The sequence below is a fragment of the Apis florea genome, unplaced genomic scaffold, assembly GCF_048593485.1.
Source record: "Apis florea isolate Af1SG1 unplaced genomic scaffold, ASM4859348v1 contig_2350_pilon, whole genome shotgun sequence".
Classification (NCBI taxonomy): domain Eukaryota; kingdom Metazoa; phylum Arthropoda; class Insecta; order Hymenoptera; family Apidae; genus Apis; species Apis florea.
In genome coordinates, this window is record NW_028256565.1 from 5,916,293 (window position 1) to 5,943,117 (window position 26,825).

A 26,825-nucleotide genomic window follows, 5' to 3' on the forward strand; every position below is an offset into this window, starting at 1 on the left:
GCCTTTATAATAATGTAATCGCGGCAAATGAGGAAAATTGGTATAAAATTGCAGGATCGAGCGGGCCGATCCGAGGCGGGCCGAGAGGGAGCAGCGCACACACGAGGGTCGGGGATCGAGCTGGCCGGTCTCCAATGGCTGCCGCGCCGCCACGTCAGCTGCCATTTCGATGGAAATGCGATGGATGTCCGCTATTTCGTATGATAAAATATCGGCGCAAAAACGGGGCCGAAACCCGGGCCCTGGTATTCTGCAACCACGCAAACCGTGGTCCCGAAAACTCGCGCTCCTCTCCTCCTCCTCCTTCTCTTTCCTTTCGACGAAACGTCCGTCCATTCTCTTGCCCTCTCCTCTTTTCGAATCGGTTATCAATCGTTAAGGGGAGAGAAAAAGCTCGACGGGAGGCCGAAACACGAGGCCGTACTTCTAATGCAATATTTATTTATACCGCTCTCATGGAGCAACGACGCGAGAACGAGCGCGGAATATTAAACCGGATATCCCGGTTCAATTAATCCCGACCGCTGTTCGCTCTCGTGTCGTCGTCGATTGGACAGCGACACGAGACCGAACCGCGACTTTTTCCAGCCCTCTGGGACCGACGTTCGTACATTCTGACCCCTCGTCTTAATTAGTATTCGCGGGTAAATCGAAAGTTGATCGATCGATGACGAAAATCTTTAAAAAAATACGAGCTTCGTATGAATTTCACACGTCTAATTTTCATTCTTAAATCAATTTTCGATCGATATCGATATGTTATTACACGTTTCCAAGATATTTTCGAAAGGGTATTTCGATATTTCAAGAAAGCAGGAAAGTTGCACTTTCGCGAGACAGTAATAGCTAAACCCGACCAGACTGAATCGAAACTTTAGTTGTGTTTCGCCGATCTAAGAATAAGAGGGAACCTCGCAAACTTCTTCTTCGTCGTCCCGGGAAACATGCATTACCACTCCACGGTATAATTTATTCAATCGTAACTTATTACTTCACCTATCCATATCCGCATCTCGTTTCAAAAATAAAAATCGTAAATTCACGCTTAAACGGTTGCCTCTCCTCTCCTGCCGTGACTTTGAACCGCTCCGTGGAATCTATTACGCGACACATGTACTCCGATTTACGAGTTTCCGGTTCACAAGGAGGGGAGAGCTTGAAGGGAATGGGGGGAGAGAAAAAGAAGAGAGAGAGAGAGAGAAAAATCAGGACCTCGGGTGGAGAAAGATGGCCGTTCCAATGCAAACAACTCGGGGAGCACCGTCTAGCGGCCATTGGACAGGTAAATGACGCCACTTACGGCTGTGGAGAGCGGAGCCAAGGTGCACGCCATAGTCGAGCGACGACCGACGACGATGACGACGACGAGGACGGGTGGTGGCCGAGCTTTCACTACAATTACGGAAAATTGCGGCTCCACCCGTAACAGTTGTTTTTCAACCGTTTCGAACGGCTTATCTACACCCGGTAATCCCCGACAATTGGAGCGGACCACGCGCGCTCGCTTCCGTTCTATTAATCTAATATTTCGCGTGTGTGAAACTAATTATTAAGGGCCTTTCCGCTCGTGGATAGGTACGATATTAAGGTAAGGAACGTATTTGACGATGAGAGTATAAAAAATAATCGTGGAAATTATTTTTGCAATATAATCTCGAATCTGTATTCGATTGATTTCACGCAGAGATGTTAATTTTGTTTTATATCGCGTTAGAACGTCTAGTTGTGTGAATCTGATGGGGGACAGCAAGCAAGGTTCTCGTGAAAAAAAAAAAAAAGGATTTCACGGAAATTGCAAGTACGATATCTTTCCGATGCTTAACAAATTAATTCTCTATTTATTTTATGTTGTAGATATTTTTATATATATATATATATTATGTAATTATTAATTCCTTAACGCTCGTAAACATTTTGAATGATACATACGAAATTTATTATTCTCGTCATTTAATCTTCGCTAAAAGAAAAAAAAATTTACGACATGTATCAATAACTTATCGAAGATGTGGCTTATCAAAAATCTTATCACAAAAGTCACACGCTTATTTTTATTTTTCGAGCGTTAAGATTGTAAATATCATTAATAAAGTTTAATTTTATATATATATATTTATTAAATCACGAGTGAATTTATTGCAGCGACAATTACGCACGCAATTAATTCACCAATTATTTAAAACCAAATTAATCGATATTAAAGTTGAAAAGATAACGTTGTAAAAGTAGGATACTTTTCAAATACATATCGTATAATAAATAATACACGATTTGTGAAATCGCAAAAGTTCATTCACTCACCTTTTCTAGCTCGAGGAGGTGAAACCGGAGGACCTGGATCGCTTGTACCATCTGGAAAAAGAAAACAAAAATAACGGGATAAAATTCGTCCGCTCGAAGAAAACTAGGAAAAATAGGGCAAAAATAGGAAGCCTCGATCGGGGCAAAAGATTTCGCTGGGAACACGAATCCCCATTTATTTCTCCCGGAATACGGAAAGCTCCGTTGACTACCGGTCGATTCACTCCGCGAGGATTAACGGGAATTAATTATTATTGCATCTCTGCACGCCGCTAATTACATCCCCGAAATTCCGTGTCCACGATCGATAGATGCTGCTAACAGTTCAACGACCGTATGTCGATACCTCGACGCTTTTCAATTAATTTCACCGTGCTTTTACTTCACCCATAATACAATCCGAACGATCGATTTTTTCTTCTTCCTAATATTTCTCTCATACGATCTCATTAGAACGAAATCTACGAAAGAGTCCCAGGTTTATGCCATCCAAACGAATGTATCGCAAACGTTTCAATTATGACCTCGTCTTGAGGTCTGACAATCTCTCGAGTGAGAAACCGCGAACAACGAAAAAATATACATTCATATATATTCTCCTTTCTCTCGATAATTGGTAAAAAGAGCGATATCTCGTAATTCTCTCGAAACACGATTTCATTTGAATGCCCGATCTTGACCAACGAGTCCTCGCCTTCCACCCTCTTCTTTATTTCTCCGAATCGGCATCCAGAGCGTGTTATATATATATATGAATACGCGTTTTTCTAAGGCGACACACGGTCACGTTTCTCTCCTCTCTCCGGGGATCGAGCGTGTGCATACTCGAGCCACGGCCATCGGCATAATTTTCCGATACGGCGTTACGTTTAAAGCCACCTCTCTCCAATCCGATCGAGCGGCGAAGGGGCGCGGCCGCTGCAGGAGCGGCGATTCAATTAGGCAAAGCGGCAATCTTAATTGTTAATTAACATTATATTTATGCAATTATGGCCCATTATGATTCCGCGCTGCCGATAACGAAGCGACCGCGATGAGTGCTCCCTCAGATAGCGACTCGAGAGAGGCCTTCGACGAGCCTCCTCCTCCTCCTCCTCCTCCTCCTCCTCTCCCTGTGTGTTGCGGAGAGGTGTACTCCTTTTCGGTACACGCACCGATCGGCTCACGTGTGCGTCCACCGCGACCGCGATACGAACAATCAGCCTCTAATGGAACGTGGAACGTGAAATCGTGGTTCAGCGAGGAGGAACGGCGAAGGACGTTGAAAGGAAGGACCGAGCGGAGGTCGATGATTGGATCGAGAGGAGGGGAGGAGAAGGAGGAGTTATTGTAATGGGGAAATTATTAATGCATACAAATTTTTCTCGAGGCTTCGGCAATAAATAAAAAAAGAAAAAAAAAAAAAAAAGATTACTTTTAAAATGTCCCGAGATAGGGAGAAGGGATTTCGGGAAAAGGAAAGAAAAAAAATGTCCGAATCTCGAGTGTTATCGGAGGGGGGAACTTTCATAACGAAGGCAGCACGCTTTATCAATTTCCACACACACACACACACAGGAGAGCCCTCCTATCGAAATCTCCCTCGGCGATAATAAACGAGCGGAGAGTTACAATGAAGGAACAACATCGTCGACGCGTCCTCCTCTCCCGCGATGGGACAATTCATTAAATATATAAAGGAACCCATAACGAAACGAAAAGTGACCGTGTTATAATATCGAAATCGAAAAACGTTCTCTAAAAATGCGTGTATAAAAGCGTTCGAATCGGGGGTAATTAAATGCTTCGATCTAAGGATGCATGTATAGAGAGAGTGTCCCCAGACTTACTGTCTTCGTGCCCCTTCGTGCGAACGAAACGAGGGAAAACCGATGATCGCCGGTGAGCTCGTTACTCGCAATTACCCGAGCCAAGTAATTGGAAATGAAGAGTTAATCGATGCGTGTTCCAGTGTAGTAAACAGTTATTAGAACATCGATTGGAACTGCTCGCGTTTCTCTAAGCTCTTTTCCTTATCGAAATGCAGCAACCGATAACGAAATGGCCTCTTTGATCCTCTCGTTTCTCTGCGTTTTATTACCGTATATTTTATATCGCGGTATCGCGTTCGATATAATTTCTCGTACGTGTAAAATTTTGCCTCGCGTGCCCCATCACTCGATTCTCCAATTCAACCTTCCTCTCTCTCTTCTCTTCCCAAAAAACATTCTTCTCGATAATATTTTCGAAATACGAGTCAAATATCTCCATCTCTCTCTCTCTCTCTCTCTCTCTCTCTCTCTCTCTCCACGCTTCTCGAACGAAGGAGCGGAAAAAAGCGAGAAAAAGAGCGGGAAGGAAATCGTTGCGATCGAGAATCGAATCTTTCTCTCGCTCGGCTCTCGTCTCGAGGAGGAGGGGGAAGGAGGGCGAGGTGAAAAAAGGGGCGCAGGCACGCCGTAGCGAGCAGAACGCGCGGAGAAGAAGAGGAAAAAGAGAAGATGGTATCGCGGCGGTAACGAACGAACGAACGAACGGACGCGCAACACTCGCAAGGGCCGCGAGTGCTCGAGTTGACGAGATGGTGCGAGGCGAGCAGTCGATTCGCCACCACGCGTTCCTCTTGTCCGCGCGCGCACAATGTGTCCTCTATATCCCGAGAGCCGCGGTTTTGTTGCTTCTCGACCGAGCGAAAGCGGAGAATGCCCTCCTCGTTCCTCCTCCTCCTCCTCCGCCGACCGTTTCGTTATCTACGTTACTCGGATACGGACAGCGACGTTGCTCGCGCGTTTCCATCGCCCTCGATCGCCACGACCCGATATAACGCGATCTCGCGTGTCGAATCCGAGAAACAAGCAGCCCCGGCCATCCTCTCTTCGATTGATGAAAGATGCTGCTCTTCTTTTACAATTTTTTCTTTGAAAAATTCTATCCGATTTCGAATTTCGAGCCATCCAAGCTCTCTCGTTGGCAATATTTTGATATTTTTTTCTTTTTTAGCAATTTTCTTGGAAAAACATCTCATCTGATGTGCACATCTATCTTAGAAATCGCGATTGATATTTGATGGATGAATGAAAGTTAAGATTCTTCTGTTTCTCTTTTATAAATCTTTCGTCGTGGCAATTTTCAACAAAAAATCATAGTATAGATAAAAATTTTCCTTCATACGAAATTACGACAAACACACGAGAAGCCAACGATACCGATCTCTGATTACCTGTTATTCCTCTCTTTCGTTACACATTTATCCATCTCGCTAAAACTCGCACGCCCTTTTCTTTCACCATCAACGCCATCGGCGTACGACGCGCTCGCAGTACGTACGCGAACCTCTCTACCACCTCTCTCTCCCCCCCTCCCCCCCCACAACACGACGTTATTCCATCCACGACGCATTCTTCCCAAAGATCTCTCGCGGAGAGGTTTTGCCGCGATCGCTCATCACGTGATATTAATTAGCCTTGCACAGCAGCATGCTGCAAGGATGACGAGGAGGAGGAGGAGGAGAGAAGAGGAAGAGAAAAACTGCGAAACGCGCGAAGAAACGGGGGAGATGGTGTTATTTATAAGCAGACAGGGACGACGCAGTCGGAAGCGACGGCCCCCAAACCGTCTTTCAATCCTCTCGTCTCGCCCTCTCCCCTCCCTCCAACGTTTTTCCAACGTTATTCGACGGGGCTTTCTCTCTCGCCAGCGTATTTGATGCATGCCCGAGATAGGGGCGCGTACGCGGCGTTAAATGAGCGGCGTGTCGGGCCTCGGCGATTCACGCACGCTGATTTCCTCTCTGCTTTTTGCGCCTATCCTTCGAAGAATGAACTCGAGGATAGGCGAGAGTAAGGTGGCCGGCACGAGTCCTTTGATTCCTGAATATTTTCGCTCTTTGAAACAACGTTTTCATTTACGCGACACGAGAATTATCGGATCGATTGCGTTTTTTGTCGATCGAGAAATGAGAGATAAAAGGCACGAGGTAAAATTTTTAATCGTGGGGTGCACAATTTTTTGAATCGAAAGGGAGAAGAGTTGCGAAATGAGCGGAACGAACGTTCGGATTCGTCGTGAATGATTGATAATTTTTCGAAATTAAATTTAAATTACAGATCGAAGAATATTCTTCTTGAAGTTTGAAGAAGAATTTCTACGTTTCTGGTGTATCATTTATTTAATGATTAATTTAACGATTTAAAGGATGGATAGGAATAAATTTTGGACGGGCAGCTGGTTTTCTTCTCCGATTGCACGGTATTCGGCAACTTTTGGCGGCCAGTGTACTCCCTCAATGCCAACTAATTTGCCCGAATTAAAGAGAACGAGACAGATCGCGAGACTTCAGAATTAGACACGCCGCCCGAAATAATTGGGGATCGGCCGTTACAAGTCTCGGAAACCTACTCTTCCAATATAATACGAGCTCAACACTCGAGTCAAAACTCGAGACGCCAACTGATAAATTGCATAAAGATAAATCATTCGATTTCTGAAAAGTTAATACCATCCATCTGCTCGAGATCTACAAGAGAGATTTACAAATTTGTCAAATGTACGTAGAATCGGGTTTCTTTTCAATTTGTTTCGCACAGTGATGATGCAACGTTGATTATCCAGTTAGAGTAATAAGAGAAAAATAAATTGGACGGTTGAATAATTTAAACGTCAACCCCTCCCCTCACCCTGTTTGGATGTTAAAATCTCCTCCCACTCGTTCCCCCTCCAAAAAAATCATTATTCACGAAAAATAAATAAATAATAAGAGCGGGAACGAGAGAACAAAGCTTCAAATTACCAGGGAAGACGCAGCAATCTAATTAAAACCGATCCTCAAACCGAGCCGCAAATTAGCTAACGCGACAACGACGCCTATTAATCTACGCCAATGAACTTCCCCGTCATCCACGACACCTACAAACCGCGCGATTTCTCCTCCATACCCCGCTCGATTTACCCAAGAAGTACTCGCCAACTCGTGTCAATCGATCACGAACGAAAGACCAAAAAGGGACGTCCAAAGAAGAGAAAATGCACAAGATCGAATAAACGCGCGAACGAAAACGATCGAATCCGAATTTCGTCGAATCGAAACGGTTATAAATGAACACGTTGTCGTATGCGCAACGAGTTTGGTCAAAGGGCTCGGGAACGTTGTTCGATCGAAGGAAAAGGAGAAGAGGGGTCGGTCGATATTCGAGGGAATTTCCAGTCGGTAAGGAGGATCTACGACGTCGTAAATCTTGCGGGTGACGCGCGCGGACCGATGTGATGCTAAATAGAAATATGGATAAGCGGCGCGCGAGGCGAAAGAAGCGAAATAAATTATGGTCGCGGTGGCGACAGGAGGAGGAACTCGAGACTCGATGATTTAATAATTGTAACCGATAAACGAGCCATCGGTTCAAGCTAATTGAATCGCGCCTCGAAACTTGCGAGTTCTTCCGCGTTTCATGCGATTTCTCTCTCCAGCAACGCGAGTGTCGTCGTGCGTTGATGTTTCACTTCTCGGATGTGAAACTTCTCTGCATCATATATTGGAGGATGGAATTTTGGAACGTAGGATTTTTAACTTCCTCTCGATCGAATTGGATCGTTGTTAAAATTAGAAAAATGAGAATTTTGATAGAATAATCGATGCATTATGAAATATTGCAACGATAAGGTTAATTTTTAAAAATTAAAAACGCGTTTAAAAACTTTATGAAATTACATACTCGTTAAAACTTGTTTATCTTCGGGTTATTTAATTTCCGAGCAACAAGCCCGATAAAAATGATTCCTCTAAGCTGATAGAAACGCAACCGCAATTAATTTAAGTATGCAGCCGTATCTAAAACTGACAGTTACACGAACGGATATATTTTATAATGTTGTTAACGTTTCGAGCGCATAATAATCTATAATATTCATAATATATCAATGGTAATCGCATCGCCGTATTATTAATACACCCAATTACCGTCAAATTTATTACATTTTCCAATACAATAAGAAACCCTCCACCCTCCACCCTCCCCTTCCCACCCCTCAAAAAACAAAGAACAAAGATATACATCGATTTATCCGATTAATCGACCACTAATTAATTAATATCTTAACGACGATTTCTTAAAAAACAACAAGTCCGTTACAACCCTTATTCGCATCACGCAAATTCAACATTGATCGATTCCAATTGATGTAAAAAAAATTTCCTGAAAAAAAAAAAAAAAAAAAAAACAACTATTCACGAAATAGACGAAACAACAACACCGACTGACAAGATTCCAACGTGCAAGTAATCGAAGGTAAGGAAGAAGGAGTTATCCGAAAGCGCAACCTCGGAACGACAAAGCGAATCGCGTGACGGCGCACCTCGAATCCTCTCTCCTTTCTCTCATCCATCCATATGTGTGCACGAGCGCGGCCGACTCTAATGAATGGTCGTTAATTGTATCAATTATTAACGAGGGACATCGCGCGGACGCCGCGACGACTCTTATCGATGTCCAGTGATTTACGAGCCGAGGTCTCCTCCTCTTCTCATCCCTCCCTCTCTCTCCCTCTCTCTCTCTCTTCGCCTCTATCGCGCATACACTCGTCTTCTTCCCACCGTGTAAACCTCGACTCGGCTCCGCAACAACAACACTTTGCCGATTCGCGACCGCTTCATTATCGGTCGTGTGCTCGTGTGCCCGGCGTCGAAAATACAGCGACGCCACCGACGTCGTCCCCCATCCCCCGCTAATTAATTTCCAACCACCACGATCCCGGCCACTGTCACGATCGCGCGTGTCACTTATTCATTGCCCATTTGCTACCTCGTCTTATCTTGCCTTTCCTCTTTCCTTTCCTCGCCTCTCCTCCCAAGCATTTTCGCGAGTTTTCGAGGAGCGAGGAACAGAGGTGTTCGAACGTGTGGATATATTTAGAATGTATCGATATGATTAAAAGTTGCGATAAAGGGATAAATCTGTAAGGGAGATATAACGTGTGATTCGAAGGAAGATGTTCGATAGAATGGTTCGCGAACCATAGATCGAGGCATAATCGAGAAAAGAGAGAAGCGTGTTTTGGAAGATAAGAAAACGTGGGTGAAAGTGTCGAGTGGGACGAAACGTAAATGTACGTTAGCGCGTCTCGACGAGGCGGTGGAAAACGAAGGAACCGTCGTTTCCCCGGCCGTGTATATATAGAAGGAAATTGTTGAAGAAGCTGCGGTACACGGTAGCCAAGAGCGCTGTGCAAGCAAGGGACGGTTTATCTACGACCCTCTGCCACGTTCGACGAGCCAACACACTCGACGCGACAATATTTAAATATTGTTAAGCCGCGCGATACTTGCCGTCGACAAACATGCTGCGTCTCGCCGATTCTGTCCGCGATCCCTCCACCACGAAAAAGCTTGATAATAAATTCGCAGAATTGGAAATAAATAGGCTCAATCGAAAATAATAACGAGGGATTCGAATGCGAAGAAACCAATACAAAAATAAAAACGAGAATATCGTCGAACGAATTTCCCATAAGCCCAAATTATTCTCGCTGTAAAACTGTAATCGCAAGTTAGAACTTTCGAATTGCTCACTTCCCTTTTCCCTTTTCAAAAGAAATCGTCCTCGGCCCTTTTCTCTCCTTCTTCCCTCGCGGACCACCCAGGCTAGGCGATAACTTCTTTCTTCCACTTTTTTCCTTCTCTTTTCTTTTTTCTCCCCCTCCCCTCTTCTCCTTCGACTGGCTCACTCGCAATCGGTGGCAACAGAGAGAGAGAGAGAGAGAGAAAGAGAGAGGGACCTTTCCTCGTCCTCCACGGATCTCCTCGTGTTTCTTCCCTCGTCCCTCGTATATATATATATATACACACACGCTATACCTACACCTCGCGGCCGTTCTTTTCTGCACCCGGGAACCGTGGGTTGGGTTGGGTTAGGTTACGCCGAGGATAGGGCCCTCTCTCCCTGGTGTGGAGGCTGTGTGTGACGTTCCGTCGACTCGTCGGGACTATAAATCTCGGGCTATTAAGACGGTAGTCCGCCGTTTTGATGGCCCGTGCCAGGCCGCACTATCATCTTAATACTTCGTTATGCGCGAGAAAACGTACTGGCTGTACACGTTCAACCGCGACCCAGTCGCTCTGTTCCCGTTCTTCCCGCACAATTTGTCGTATCGCGAGAAAATGTTGGCTACGATGTAATTAATTCATCCAACATTTTCTGGAGGGGGGGGGGGAGGGGGAGAGCGCGAAGGCCTTTGGAAAATTTAGATGATCAAATCTGCCGCGTTTAAGATATAATAAACGGTGTGTGTATTATATGGTTATAATAAAAGTTAACGATTACTTTGTTATTAAAAGTATAATACGAGGTTACTTTGTATAAAAGAAATCGAGGTAGATGTATTTCTCGAGATAATGGTTAATTACTGTACTTTACATAATTATGCTCTATCTTGCATAATTACTTGGTTGTAACTAACACTGCAACATTCTTTTTTAGAAAAGACCAGCAGAGATATATATCAAGATCGGGCTCGATGGAAAATCTAAACCGCTTGGAAGAGTCAATAAAATTTAACCAACCGTATAAATTTATACTTTTACTATATCTTCTTTTTCTCTTCTTCTTTTCTTCCTCACCGCTCCCGTTCTAATGTTAATTAACGTTTAATATATATATATATACGCAAAGGCAGCAGGTTGATGCGAGAAAATTGTTGTTATTGTTGTTATAACACGAGTAGCACGAGAGATGCTAGAAGAGAATTCTCATTCTAATGAAATAAGTGAACGCATAATCGCGTTGAATAACAATGAATTTCCATTGAATAGTTGTGATCCACGTTGCGCGGGTAACTCGGTGGAAACCGACGTACATCCTTGCATATAAATCTTTGCCATCCATCTGCCATCCTTGATTTATATCTTCGATACAGGCCAATATTTCCACGATAAATCTCTTGATAGCGACGAAACCGATCCGCCCGGCCACGGTTAAGCATTATTCTAACACGTTTGCACAACACGCGTCCCCCGTGTTTCTTGTCCTTAAACGATAGCCAGAACGACACTTGCTTCCACGCGTCGCCATATTTGGCGGGACGAGCGAGACAAAAAACAGGGGAGGCCTGGAGGGAGGACCCGAGGATGGAAATTTATTCGGGCGGCCAACAGGAAGCGACATCGTTAGCCATCTTCTTCTTCTTCCTTCTTTTTTTTTTCCCTTCCTTTTTTCTTTCCTTCCTTCTTTCTTTCTTTCTTTCTCCCTCCTCCACGATCCCGCAAATTTTCAATTTCACATTCGTACAGATTAGACCGTGGAGATAGGGCCGGGCCGGGCCGGGCCGAGCCGAGCCGAGCCGAGCCGAGCCGAGCGGCAATTACGTTAATCGGCGCTTGATTTACGATAACCGACCGAGAATAACGAGCATGCGCCGCCGCTTCCTTCACGGCCACCTGCGTTTTTCCAAATAATTTTTAATGCCGTTCTTAAACGAACGAAGCCACCAGTGACTCTGATGTCTCTGAGAAGAACCCTCGAATCGAGAACGATTCGCTTTGATTTTTGTCGATTTGACGATTTCGACTGTACTCGAAACTGTTGGAGATGCGCATTATTTTTCTTCTTCTTCTTCTTTTTTTTTTTTTTTTTTTTATATATATACATGAATATGCAAAGAATTTAACGATAAAACTCGTTTCGTTTGCTGTTATCTAAATGTATTCGAAATAGAACGCCTTCTCGCTTCAAACGTTTTTTAATGCGTAGTATAAAAGTATTATTCGCGGTAAAGAAAAAAAAAAATAAAAAAATAAAAAAAATTCAAGAAAATTGTAACATCGTTATTAGAAAATTATCACCAAGAGTTGTGTGCAAGTGAGTTTTAAACGTGGTGTTTTCATACTTCTTTAAAAATATTGCGTATATATCCTACTATCTCGAAACGTTTCGAGAAACTTCACAAGTTGCGTAACAATAAATCAAAATAAATTGTAAATTTAATAGTGTGCCTCTCTTGAGAAAACTTCGTTCTCTCTTTATTTAAAAAAAATAAGCCAAGAAAATTTCACTCGAAACAACAACATCCTATACATAATATATATATATATAAACATCATATTAATACAAATATATGCATTTCTTCGATTCGCAAACAAGAGGAAACGAGGTTATGCAAGGGAAATCCCTTCCTGAAATCCTCTTCGAGGAAAGGGGCCCCTTCTTCCTTCCATCAATGTTCTCGAAAGGAAAAAACGCGCGAGCGCATCGATTTGCATGCGATCGAGGCCGTAGAATTCCTGCGCGCGATTTTTCACCGCGATTCGCAACAGGCGTCGATCGTGCCTCGTGAACCTATTTTTCAACGTCACCTGCCCGAAGGTAAACAACGCGGCAGGAACACGGGAGGAATCGGTCCCCCGCTTATCGCCCATTATCGAGCCAAAGCGTGTGCACGGAATTTAATCGATATTACAGCGCGAAATAATTTCGTATTCAGATATTTCGCTTCGATATCGTTCGCTATTTCCGATTCCACTGTTATCGAACCGTTTGGAAATTATTAAACGTTTGCTTTGCGCGCCGTTTCCTTTTTTTTTTCTTTTCTTTTTTCTTTTTTTTTTTTTTTAATAATATCGTTAATAAGTGGGCAGTTGGTTCGTGATAAGGGCAAGCATGGTCGAATAGCTGTGCAAAGTGGTTACTGTCATCCGTTACTGTTTGCGTTCGTTATTATTTCTTCCTTCTTCTTCTTTTTTTCCTCCTCCTCCTCCTCCTCTTCTTTTTTTTTTTTTTTTTTTTAAGGTGACTATCAGATGGTTTTATAGGAAGTGGTCTAATAGGTGTTATTACGCTTTATCTCGCCGGCTCGCTGTTGTCTCAATTGTCCGTTTGCCTCCTCGACGATTCTCTTCTCCATAATAATACTCGCGTTTCCGCGATACCATCGGGAGAGTTTGTAATTTTCTACGACTTTATTCTCTCCCCCTCGAGTTTGCATGTTTTACGCGCCGCTCCATTAATGAGCGAACGAATGAACCAATAAATCTTGGAAATGGTTTTAAACGATGACTTCCAGTCCACCCAGTGATATCGTTATCTATAAACTCTATGAATCGTCGTGTATACATTATATATATATAAAACTCTGATTTTGCGAATCGGTGCTGCAATTCATCAGATCAACTGGAGAACAATTTTTCAAAAAGGCCATTCGTTACTTATCATATTATTTAAATGTTTAACGAATGTCCACGCGTATATTCTTATAATTCTCTTATAATTCCTCGAACAATTGCTCGAAAGCAATGGTGGATTTTCACTTGTGGAAAGAAATTATGGAGGAACGATAATATCTGTCTGTCTAATTTAACGGAAGGGGGTCATCTCGCGTCAAACACAAAGTTGCGAGAACGGCCGGTCCTCGTCGCGAAGAAGAAGAAGAAGAAGAAGAAGAAGAAGACCGGTATAATGGACCACCAGCGTGGCAACGTTCGCCAGGTCCCTCTGTTACGTTATACTTTACACATGCTTCCTCCTCCCGCCTCCTCCCCATTTCGAAGGAACTTCTTTTTCTCGTCCGACCCGGCCCAAGTCGGAGTCACCGCGAGGCGCACACCTCCTACGAGCTCGCGGACAGCTTTTTATTTCTAATTCGCGGGCCGGGCCCGCAAAAGGAACGAGACGAAGCGGGAGCCGCCGGTATCGCAGGCGGGAAGACAATGGCGTGTCGGCCAGTCGAATGGTTTCGCGGGGAAAGTTTAAATCGTTGAGGGACGATTCGAGGGCCGTTTCGAGAATTAGGAAAGTGGATACGAAAGTCTCGAAGAATTTGCGACGAAGATTATATCTGTGTTGTAAAAATAGACGTTGTTGGAGATATTACAACGTTTAGGACGAAGAGAATCTAGGTATAAGTTATTAAGACAGGATTTGAGGCTCCACTGTGTTTATTCGGTTAAGAAAACTTATGTGGGATTGAAAGTATTCTAAGGTAAATCATTCGTCGTTAATTAATTTAAGAATATTCTTTCGAATCTTGCAATTTTCCTCGCAACGAAACTTTTTTTCACCTTGCGCGTTGCCGCGTTGCTTTTTTCCTCGCGTTCTTGAAGGGTTGATCGAGAGGTGATTTACTCGATCGGATGCTTCGTGGATCTAATGAGCGAGACTCGTAACGAACTACGTGACAGAACGGCGGCAGATCTCGAAGAGCAAGCTTGTTACTCGGACCAGATTCTGCGCGAATAATAATTGCCCATCCCAACGACGACACTCGGCCCCATTATACGATTGAAAAATTGAAATTGTTGGGGGGACAACTCCGGAACAACAGGAATTTTCGTGTCCGATGTAACCAGATCGAATTGTTTTTCTCTGCTCTCGACTTACATATTCCATATGATCTTTAAAATAACGATGCGCGTTCTTTCTAATCGAGTCTCGAGTCTTATTAATTTTCAGACATTACATAGGAATATCGTACGAAAACGTGCAAAAGTATCGTACAGACGTTTAAAATATTGGGAAAAGCGTTGGAATATCGCGAGAGCTAGGTAAAAAATTAATCTCGTTCGGTTAACGAGAATAACAACAACAACAACAACAACAATAATAATAATAATAAGACTTGGAGATCTTTGAAAGGACGCGGGAAGCGATGTTGAGGCGGCCTCTGAAAAACAGACGGAAAGATTTCGTTGTGCCGATCCTTGCGGCACAGCCGAGTCAGGGTATCCTTGGCTCGCAGGGTACCGTTACCGTGCCGCTTCTCTTCTTATACCGGCTCTACGAGCGCGTTTTGTCGCTTTTATTGGGCCCGAGGCAAGGTTGCAACCCGCCTCCGACCGTGGCGTCCCTCCAGCTTCGCGCGGTTTATTCATGGAAATGGAGCAGATACGAAACACAAAACGATATATAGCTTTACTAACCTAAAGTGAAAAACACGCTTCTAACGTCCTCACTTTTCTCCGTCCTCGATTATACTATCCCGAAACTGACGAACGAATCGATTCATCTATTCCATCTTGTATGTCTACTGGGAGAGGAGGAGATTCGTCAGATTCGTCGATCGAAGAGAAAATTGATTTTTTCTTGCCATCGGATGAAAACCGTGGGAGTAATGTTTATTTGTGCCCGTGTATGCGTGAACGGTGTGAAAAGGTAATACGGAAAAATTGGCAGAGAATGAGCTCGGACTGGTTTCAGAGAGACAGTTTATAAATAACTACTACGGCCAACTTGTTACTGTCCCTCCTTTAATAGGCGAGGTTTTAAGTTACGAGTAAAAGAAAGAAAGGAGGAGGAGGGGGAGGGGGGGGAGGAAAGGAGAATAAAAAAGAATCCCTATTAACGCATAAATTATGCACGCTTGTTCCACTGCAATTTCCACTGATTAACATGGAAACGAGCGATATGTATTTGAAGAAATATATACATATATGCATTATTAATTTCTATCTCTTCCCGTTTACTCCACGTTCCATTTCGATTTCTTTTTTCTTTTTTTTTTTTTTCGAGAGTAATCCAAAATAAAATTTTGGGATAAAATCGTCGAAGCCTGGAAAAATCGGTCGTGCAATATCGATCTCGGAAATATCGATTAATAAATATTCGATCGGCGTGCAATCAATACGATACGACGGAATAAATGAATAAAAGATCCCAGCCGGAAATCATCGACTCACATTCGATGTATTCCCAGGAATAATTCCGCGCGCATATTTAATGCATTCCGAACGAAAACTCACTTCCGCGCTCTTACTTATTTTGCACGCCTCTATTAAATCGATGCACTTGCTTTCCTTTCCTCGATTTCACGCAATAATCCGACGATATATTGATCCTGGAAGGAAAATCGTTACCGCCCGAAAAAATATAAATATCGATTTCTGCCTGGGTACGATTGAATGAAAAATCGTTTCACGGATCGGTATCATTAGAAATGGTCGAGAACTCGAAGAAACGTAATATATATATATATAGATGAAAATTCTTGGTAGATGATCGAGATGAAGAGCAAGAAAATAACGTTCCACAAAAGATCTTTCTAATTCTAATTAACGCCACGTCCTCGCTTTGTAAATACGCGCCACGAAGATCTTCATATTTCTTTCTATCCGCGTGGTTATTACATTCTCTGTTTAATCATTAATCATCAAGGATGCACTTGGTCTCATTTTTCTTTTCCTTTTTTTTTTTTTTTTTTCACCCAACTTCGCTCAGGAACGATACAGGTTTTTCCCTCACCGCGTAATTAACTTCTTCGTCCACGTTGCTAGGAGATGCCTAACAGAGGATTGGATATATGGATATATTCTTCCATTTTGCAATATTGATAAAAACAACCTCTGCGTTTGATGACCAGCACGGAAAGAAAATAACGACTAGCCGAGAATTTATAGCTTCTTCCTATTTCGTTTTCGATAACTGTGAGGAACGAACTAGGAAGCCACCAATTCCACGTGGAAACGAACGACTTGACCTTCAGAGAGGTTAGACATTTATTTTTTGGAAGCTAACGTCTCGTAACGTACGTTTCAATGACGTTAACTACAGATCATCATTCCTTTCATTCCCCTCTCCCCTCTTAACGAATAATGGTATTGTTGAGAATGTGAGATTTGAAATTTTAACAACAGAAAGGAGAGAGAGAGAGAGAGAGAGATACAGAAATTAAATTAATCTAGTATTGGAAAATAATCGTTGGAATCTCGAATATAATCGTAACTAAAGAAATAAACGAGTACTCTTGTATAACAAGTTTTCTTTCGAAGAATAACGTAAGTATCGATATCGTGATTTTTCTGATACGCATGATGCGTTATCTGTTATATTGGATAGATATCGTAGAATATCACAGGAAATGATCAAGTTCAAATACACAGATTGTTCTTACGATTCGAAATTATATTTGGATCAAAGAAAAGCTGTTATTTATTTCGCGTCGTGAGAAAGAAATACTACGATTGATCACGACTTTTCTCTTTTTACCCTATCCAAGATCCAACGATCGATACTATTAAAAAAATACACGTGGATCTAAAACGACCAATGAATTGACGAATGTATAACGAAAAAAAAAAAAAAAAAAAAAGAAGAGAAAAATCTGCAAATCATAAACATCTCAATTTCCAAAAACCCGAATATCGGGGAATCCAAATATTATAAACTTAAAAAATAAAAAAATCTAGAAATCTCTAAATCAAATAGACGTTCATTTTCCACTTTTAAAAAACCAGAAACATCTGCATTACGTGCATTCCATCTCGTTAGAAGGGAGACGCGTTGCCAAGAGTTCGTGGGAGCGTTCGCGCGTGCAAAAAAAAAAAAGAAGAAGAAGAAGAAGAAGAAGAAGAAGGGAAATCGCCGTTCCGCGGGAGCAGCATGGAGAAAGCGTGGTGGACCGGTGGCCAACGTCCGAGCGAGCCTAATGCAAAGTACTCTCGGCGGTAATAATTATTCTCGAAACGCGAGAGGGGCAATTAGCATCTCATTGGCTCATTTCTCGCTTATGCTAATAGGCGGGAGTATTATTAAAGCGCGTGTACGAGGGCAGATCCCTTTCCCCGGGCGAGCTTCGTGGAACAGATTCGCAACAACGGCCTCCGCCGCCTTTTCCTCTCTTCCGCGAGTTTAAACGTCCGGCATGCCTCATCTTTCCTTTCCTCGTTTCGTTTCGTCCGCGACCTCGGCGTGGAAGACACCGTTTCGCACGCCGCCTACACCACGCCTCGATCTTTCGCCGCGGCTCGTGAGAGGGAAAAAAGGCGGGAAAAAGTAATTTTTCGAATTTTTCCCTCTTTTTTTTTTCTGAGAAAGTTGTTTTTTTTTTTGTGGAGAATCGCTTGTACACTGCAATTAATTTAACGAACGGAACGAATGTTACAAATTATATTGTTTTTCGTGTTCGATCGTCTCACGATATTTCGAGAAATATTCGTTGCAAAATCGAGAGAAATGGACATTTTTATTTGCACAAGGAAAGTTTCAGGATGTTCGACACCGAGCACCGAAAAAAAGAGGAGAAAGTTCTCGAGGACACGAAAGATAAGACGTCGGATGGAATTAGACGGCAGCGAGAGAAAAGAAAGGAATCTTAAAGAAAGGCTAGATATTTTCGTTCCGTGAGAAACGTCTGGTTGTCAGATAAGATCCCGCGTGGCAGGCGGGAAACACGGATTCCAGAATAGAAGAATAGAGAGCACGCTGTTCCTCCGGTTCGGCTGTCGAAGGATTCGCAGAGGGCGAACCGAGAGGATCCTCGCTTTTAACCTCGAAGGAAACTCTTGACCTTCGGTGGATTGAAGAGAGCGGGCACGCTCGTCCGCCATTGCACGTGCCTCTTCCGGCCTGAAACAACTCCCCGACCCCGTTTTGCATACCGAAGGTTAAAGATTAAGAAGGCAAGAGGAATGGAAGGAAGAAGAGCGAGCGACATATTTGCGATACGTTCCTCTCTCATTCTGACCACTTGTTCCCGCGTCTTGAACACGAGAAAAGACAATATCTCTTTTTGAAACGTGTCTCCTCGTATAAAAATGTATTCGCAATATGATTGTTCAACACGTTATTCATCATTGCGTTAAGTAAAATATTTTTATCGAATCGGGTTTTACCTTTGCTGCATCCGAAAAGGATGCCAATGAATATAAAATCTTTTCTTTTCCAACAAGAAGGTCCAACGAAATCGTGGAAGGGAGATACTTTTGTAAAATAAAGAATCTTTCGAGAACCTATCGAAACGACCCAAATCGAAGGAAATATTCGAGCGAGCGATTTCGAGGTTCACGGAGAAAACACTCGAAGAGCGCAACGATTTCCTTTGTTCGCGCCACCCCTGAGGGACCCCGAGGTGGTGAAACTCGGCCCTTTTTTCGAAAACCTTTCCAACAGGGGACCAACCAGCACGGCATCTGCGTCGAATTTTCCGCCATCTCGAGCCCTTTCCACGCTCCCCGACGTTCCCTCGATCGTGTCGCCGCGTCGTTTCCAGCCGACCTTTCCGATCAACGCACGGGGCCATCGTGCGTGTAACCCTCGACCACTCTCCCTCTTTCCTCCCCGTAGAGAACAGAGTGTGGCTTCACTCTGGCAAGATAATCGCGGCAAAAAGCCAGTTTCTGGCCGTGGACGGCGCGAGAGATGCGAACCGAGAGAAGAGAGCCGTGGTGGAACACAAGGAGGGCCTCCCTCCCCTCCCTCTTCCGAAGAAAGGATGGAAACAAAGGGGAGGAGGGGGGGCAAAGGGCGCGGACAGCAAAAACCGCGGACGTTACGTGCCTGTTCTTTACGATAGAAGCTCATTGCTCGTAGATTGCGATTTGCCACGGGCGTAATGAAGCCACGCCACCGGTTTCTGCACCGGTGAAACGAGCCACCAATGCGATTTTCGATCGACCAAGGCCTCCTCTCGACTTTCCTCGTGGCCGTTCGTAAATTTTCTCAACGGATTCGACTCGCGAGTTTTTGCAATGTTGAGGGAGGCGTGCGTTAATTGGACCAGTTCCCTGACGAAGGTGGGGAAGTATCGTCGTTCTTCTGCCGCGGCGGTGATCGGTGGACGAACATCACGACGGAATTATGGATTATTGGTGGATTCGAAAGGCGAACGAACGACGATTCAATGAATCATTTTCGAAGCGTTCGGTTGGAGATGTGCGCGCGTTATTGGTGCTTCTCGGGCAAAAGAAACATTATTCCATTTGTAGCAACAGGTGCAATAATGGCGTAACTGGATCGATAATGACCGTGTTAGAATGGCTTGGAATGCTCGAGGATGGAATTATTCATAAAGATTTCGATGAACGAAAAATTTCTGTAATTTTGCGTAATGTTTCTATTAGATTTCTCCTCCGTAAAAAAAAAAAAAAAAAAAAAAGAAGAAGAAGTTGAAGCACGACCGCAATCGCGAGTGTCTAAAAAAGAAAAAACAATTCGTCGAGAATTGCGAAGAAAGAAATAGAATAGAATAATTTCTCTATTCGAGAAATTATACGTATAACAGTAATTTCTACGAACGCACGCGTCACTGGAAAAATCAGCGAACCGTCCAGTTTCCTTTTAAAATTTAGATTTAAAACGCGCGCGTCTAACCCGTTCGCGCTTCACATTTATTTAATGATGCGAATCTATCGTACACACCATCGTTGATAATACGCGATAATACACGCACATACGTTTAACACTTATCTCGCTCGTTTCATCCTCTCTTTCGCATTCTTTTTTTCTTCCCTCTCTTTTTTCTTTCCATTCCAATTTTATTTTTATTTTTAATCCTTTTTTCCCTTTTCTCTCTCTCTCTCTCTCTCTTTTTTTTTTTTTGGTTTTATTTCGTTCTGTTTTTCTGTTTCAACAGATCGGGGCCGAGCGACAGTTGTGACAACAGCGGCGCGAGATTCGAGCGGGGTACACCTTGCGTGGATGTTTGCGCGCGGACCGATGCCGTCCTGACAGCTCAGATAACGGGCGTGACATTTTGAAAAATTGAGGCCAACGATGCGAACAACGTCAACGAAATGCATCCCCGTCGTCCGTTTTCCTTCTCCCTCTATATATATATATATTTTTTTTTCCTCTCTCTCTATCTCTCTCTCTCTGTTTTTTCCCACCGCTCGACGAAGAGGAGGGGGAGGAGGGAAACGAAAAATAAAAAAGGGGGAGGAGAACGCGAAACACAACGTACACCGGTTCACCATTAACACGCTCGATATATCCAATTTTGAATTACGAGCGGGTATTCGAAAACGCGAGACACCTTTTCCCCGTGCAGACGAAAACGCTGCGCGGTAAGGCTTGAACGAACTTTGATGATGAAATATTGCCAACTCCTCGACTCCACGACGCGTCGCTTTTTCACGCGGATAATTAGAAATCGGATCTCGAAACGAATTATTATACCAGGCCATCGCTGTACGCGTTATATCATGATACGTTGTACGTTAATTATGGGGATTTTTATACGATTCTGAAGTTTTGACCGGTTAATCGAAGAAAATTTTCGTTCTTGTACGAAGAAACTTCGATTTCTACCATGCCTCAATTTGCGGATCTTTAATTTCAACCCAATTTTCTACGAATCTCGACACATATTTCTTCTTTCTTCTATCTAAAGATGCAAATGAATTGGAGATTTATCACCGGTATAGATCCATTCTCGAACTTCTCGGGCGAACTTGCCTACCCGAAAAGACTTTACCTGATAATAGACCCATTTTCCAAAAAAAAAAGAAAGAGAGCCTCAATCATAGCGAAACACGAGCCACCGCAAGAAAGGGAAGATCAATGAGAATCAGAGGGAACGGTCTCGAAAAAGGAATCCATAATGGCAGCTCGACTTTGAGCCGAGGCATCGATGGGGCCGCGTGTGCGCGTCGTCCTCGTCCACCAACGAATACACCCGAGTTATTTAAAAAGCCCACTATCCGTTATCTCGATCAGGGAACGCGAAGGGTCGTTTGAAATATTTCTTCCTCCGGTCTGCTCTCCTCGAAGGTCTGCCATTCGAATGGCCGCCGCGTCCAGCCACGAGGAAACAAAGGCGAACTCGCCGACTCCTCCTGTTCCTCTCCTTTCTTTTCTTTCTTTCTTTCTTTCTTTCTTTCTTTCCTTTTTTTTTAATTATCGCTGTCTGCCTCACTTTTACACACTCGGTTTACCTCCAACTGAATTTTCCATCAGTTTCCTACACAGTAATAACTCAACTCACTTCTCGTTAGGATACTCGTCGAGGAGGAGGAAGTAATTTTCAAATTTCCAGCGCTCCTTCTTTTTCCTTCCTTTCTCCCCTCCCTTCTTTTTTTCAATTATCGGATATCAAAGCAACATCAGATATCAAAGTAATTATATATAGAGTGTATATTGTATCCTGTTATTTTTTTTTTTTTTTGATTTTTCACAGGGCTCGTTCCCCTCCTTTCTCGCTCCAATTAAATGTGCCCGTTTTTCCACCGTCATTCCTCGAAACGAACGTGTTTCGAGCGAAAGCGAAACGATGGTCAGATAAAGTTGAACGACGTTAACAAACAAGCGAAGGAATAGAGAAAAAAGAACGGGAGGTTTCTTGACGAAAACAGCGATATTTGTCTTTCTTCGAAAGAAGAAGGAAAATTACTCTGACATTTTTTTTTTTTAATTATTTACCCAGTGGGGTAGAAAAATTTGCTGATCAATTTTTTATCAATTTGCAGCACGTCTCGTATGAATAAAATTTGGCGAATTTGGCTTTGCGTCGCGGAGATGGGATATTATAATTAAAATTCGTAAAATTAAGGGAATAATACTCACCAGCGAGTCCACCTCCGGATCGGCGATGTAGTAAGGTTTCTCCTGTCTGATCTGTAACAGACGAGCACACACACACGTCTAAGAATCTTGAATAATTATACTTGGTCGTTAATTGGAATATTAAAACTATAGAGGGTATAGATTCGTATCAACGGCCAACAAATATGCTCGTACGCACGTTTGTTCGTTCGCTCCATCTCCCCCTTACACCTGTTGACTCTCTCTCTCTCTCTCTCTCTCTCTCTCGCTCTCTGATCCAAATGATTTCCTTTACTCGTGCTTTCTTTTAATTGGATCCCCGCTGTTCGATTCGTACGTGTAGAAACGGAAACGCGCCGGTGAACGCGATGGAATTCCTGCAAACACCGCGGCCGGCCAGGATGGGCGAGAAGGAAGAAAACACAGAAAAACCGAGAGTGGTATAAAGAGGAGAGGAGGCCATAGAGGGAGAGATTCTCAAGCATTTTCATGGCGCCGCCTAGTGACGATCAGACTAGAAACAAAAGGGACGAGTCTGTTCGATGCTCGGGGGATCCGCTCTTAATTGGACCCACGATGTTCTTACTGAAAGGATCGAGGAGAAAAAACGGAATGAGATGGACGACAAATCTCGATGGAAGTACCGGTTAATCTCGTGGAATCCGCGCCAGATTATTCTCTCTCTCTCTCTCTCTTTCTCTCTCTCGAGCCAAACCATCCGATTAGAAGACAGAAACGCTCGTACGTATGGGATTGAATATCGAATTCGAAACGTTCTTCCTCGATCAAATCGTGCCAAATATCCGTTTCATCGATATGACGTTTCGTAACGAATTTTCTAATTCGATTGATAATTGATTCTCTTTAAGCGAATAGGAGGAGATCGATTCGAAATCGCGAGGAAAAGATCGAGGCCAAAAAGGACGAGGCAAAGAAAGGAAAAAATTCAACGGATTCGAAGAATCGTTACAGGAAGAGAATCGCGATCTCGAACGATTAAATCGAGCGTGCCGACTGACAACGAAGGAATCCGGCCGGAAAAACGGGTGGAACGTTAAAATCGAGTTAACCGGTCGAGCCCCGCGACTATTGCGAAGAATTCTGGGGCCCCGAGGAACGTATATTCATGAGGCTGAATTCTGAATGGGAGTTCCTCTCGCATCGGGTGTATGGATAATGAAGGCGTCTTGTAAGCCGCACAAAAATACTGTCAACTCTTCGTAGGGGGGAACTAGTTCTTGCACTGGGCCCTGTCACCGTGCTTTTTCGATCCACGATCCCCAAGCGGCGGCCTAAACGCCCGTTCAGGTATCCACGTCGATTACAAATTGTAAGCAGCCTCTCCTCGCCCCATCTCTCCAATTTTATCCGCCGATTATTTCCACGTGTTGCGAATTACATTTACTTCGGAAAAATTTAATATTCGATAGGAAGGAAGGAATTTCACGCGGAGAGGGAAGTGGTTTCTAGGGGGGAAGGGAGAGAATTCGCGCGAAAGTTTGCTTGCCTTTTATCGGCCCTCGATCGAAACGAACTGTATCACGGTGATTAGAGGCAGGGGGGCTGCGAGTGACAGCTAATTGAGTCCATGCATATGTATAAAGCGATACGAGCGCTATTAATGTGGCGCTGGCCGCCGTTAAATATCCGAGATCCTCCATATTTATGGAGGAATGAAACGAAATTAAGCATCGAGCCAGTACCATTGAACGGCCACTTTCTATCCCGAGCCTGATAAAAATAAGAGCAAAACCATTTACCTCCATCTTTTTGCTTTAATTTTCTCTCTCTCTCTCTCTCTCTCTTTCTTTCTTTCTTTCTTTTTTCTTCGCGAAACGAGGGTAAGAATGAACAGCCTAGCGTATAAAAATAATAAATATATATATATATATATATGCATGGTATTGTACGTCAGAGGAAAATTCCACGAGGATCAGGCTGTATCATCCGGCGCAAGATAAAAATATTGCGCGATAATATTTAGAGAATGCTCTCGTTCCGGCACGTCTGTTTAGGACAGCGTGGTATGCAAGTTGGCGGTGTGTGCGACGATCCTGCCGAGAGATATACGAAGCAGCTGCTCCACCACTGTGGCTGTGTTGCTCTTCTGTGTTTCCTTCTCGGCCATCGTGCGTTTCTCCCCCCTCGACACCCGGCCGTGAAAGCTTCCATTTTTCGCTCGGCGTCGTCGTTTCTCGCGCCAACCACGGGTTTCGGAATTATGTAACGATTTGTCGACCCATTTGTACCTCGGCCGGAATCGACGAGAGATCGAAAAATAAAAGGGCCCCCTCCCTTCTTCCTTCCTTCGAGAGGAATTAGAGGAACAGTCCCAAACCTTGATTGTCTACGCGCAATAAAACGAATTGCACCCTGCGTAAACTTTACGACACGTTGGTGGCAGGAAAACGCCAGGACGAGTCGAGCCAGCACGCTCTTCCTGCAACGCTCAAACGAGAGGATATATATGTATGTATATGTAATGGCAGCGTCTAAAGTTCGTTCGCTCGTTGACTTTCTCCGAGGACCTTCACTACTCAAGGTAACCAGATTGACCTGGAGGTTGTAAAGAAATCTGGACAAAGTCGTCGAAAGAATCGGGCAAGAAGTTGAAGTTAATCTTTCGGGAGGGATGATGGAGAAAAGATTGTAAAAGTTTTTTTTTTTTCCTTTTTCTTTCTTTCTTTCTTTCTTTCTTTTTTTTTTTTTTTTCTTTTATGGATAAGTTGGTTAATTGCCAGGTTTCGAAGATGAAGCAAGCAGCTGCGCACGGCTCGTTTTGTAAGAAATTCTGCGTTGTTTTTTTTTTCTATCTTCTTTCTTTGCTTCTTTCTTTCTTTTTTTTTTCTTTCACAAACTGCTTCGAGACACGAGAAAGGATGAAAGATTAATTTTTAAAGTTCGATCGACGCAAGTGGCGGGATGGAAGCACGCCCATCTAGCGATCTACTTAAAAATGGATCGTAGGGTAATCGAGCTATCCTTGAACGAGAGATAACGATTGAACGATCAGCGAAGGTAGCCAGGTGAGTGAGCATATGGACAGGACTTAGGAAATCTAGTTGGAAGCTTCGTAGAAGAGACGAGAATTAATCAGATAATAATCGATAAAACTTCGTTACGTTTCACGGATTAGAGTATCTCAATCTATAGATTATGATTCAATATTGGATACCGCTTTGAATCGTTCGCGCTCGATCCAGATTTTCGCGAGCAAAATATATAAATTAATTTCTATTCTGTCAAATCCCGTTGAACGATCGTTGATGGAATTTTTCCACGTATAAAAATTTCAAGAATAAGAAGACGAATGATTTTACAACTTAAGCTAGCCACGTTTCGTTAATTAAGATCGACTGGCGCGCCGTTCAAAAAGCATCGATAAGCGAGAGCGACCAGGGATCGTTCAACGCTCTGGAATTCCGTGTAATCACGTTTAATTGCATCGATTTTATAAGCGGCCAATAAAGCGGGCAATAAAGCGCGAGTCTATTAAATTTTTCCATTCCGTGGAAAGAGAGGGAGGAAGGGAGGGAGAGATTCGTATAATCGCGAGATTATTGCCGATCGAACTTTAGCATGGAAATACCGGTAGCGTTACGAGAGATAAGTCGATGCATCGATCGCGAAAACGATGACGATCACGCCTTTGACGACAAAAGAGACGTCGCGGCTGTTGTTATCGCGATTATGATAATGCGACTTTACATCTGTTTACACTCTTCCTTGTCGAGGGATCGGAGGAAGAAGAAGGGAGGGAGTTGGCCGATCCGCTTATCGAAATATGGATCGAATAAAAATAATAAGCGTAAACAAGTTGTGATTCGTTCGTAAATAGTTTAACCCTTTGCTTTACAATTTCCTTGATAGCCATTCTAATCTTGGAATACGATCGATATCTGATAGGTAAAGTCATAAAATTTACGGCTATCTCCAGATTTTGATATTTTAACGTGTTAATCAATAAATAGATAATCGAATATATTATTTGCGATAAATAAAAGTACTCGATTAAAGCAAAAGTTAAGAATATTCCGAGAGTATTAACAGCTATAATCGAATCAGATACGAAATATTGAAACGTTATGCGTTAATTTGTATTCAGTAGTCGCTACTCGTAAAATTGAAGAGACAAGAGTTTGATTTCGTGTAACGAGATAAGTTGAACTAAATTCTTTGGCACACTGGGGAAAGATCTAAACTGTTCGTAAATATCTTCTCCGATTAAAAGAGAGACGAGAGAGAGAGAGAGAGAGAGAGAGAGAGAGAGAGAGAGAGAGAGAGAGAAAGAGAAAGAAATACATAAATTCGTAG

General features: G+C 43.3%; 1 protein-coding gene across 5 annotated transcripts in view; it reads right to left on the minus strand.

Annotated features, from left to right (window-relative positions):
• Positions 1–26,825, minus strand: part of hth (Meis homeobox homothorax) — a 479,196-nt gene that overhangs the window by 374,704 nt on the left and 77,667 nt on the right. For all 5 annotated transcript variants that reach the window (XM_086904801.1, XM_086904800.1, XM_086904799.1 and 2 more), the window contains 2 exons: positions 22,533–22,583; positions 2,302–2,352 (listed from right to left, as the gene is read on the minus strand). In XM_086904801.1, the coding sequence (XP_086760927.1) occupies positions 2,302–2,352; positions 22,533–22,583 (102 nt within the window). The remainder of the gene's footprint in view (positions 1–2,301; positions 2,353–22,532; positions 22,584–26,825) is intronic.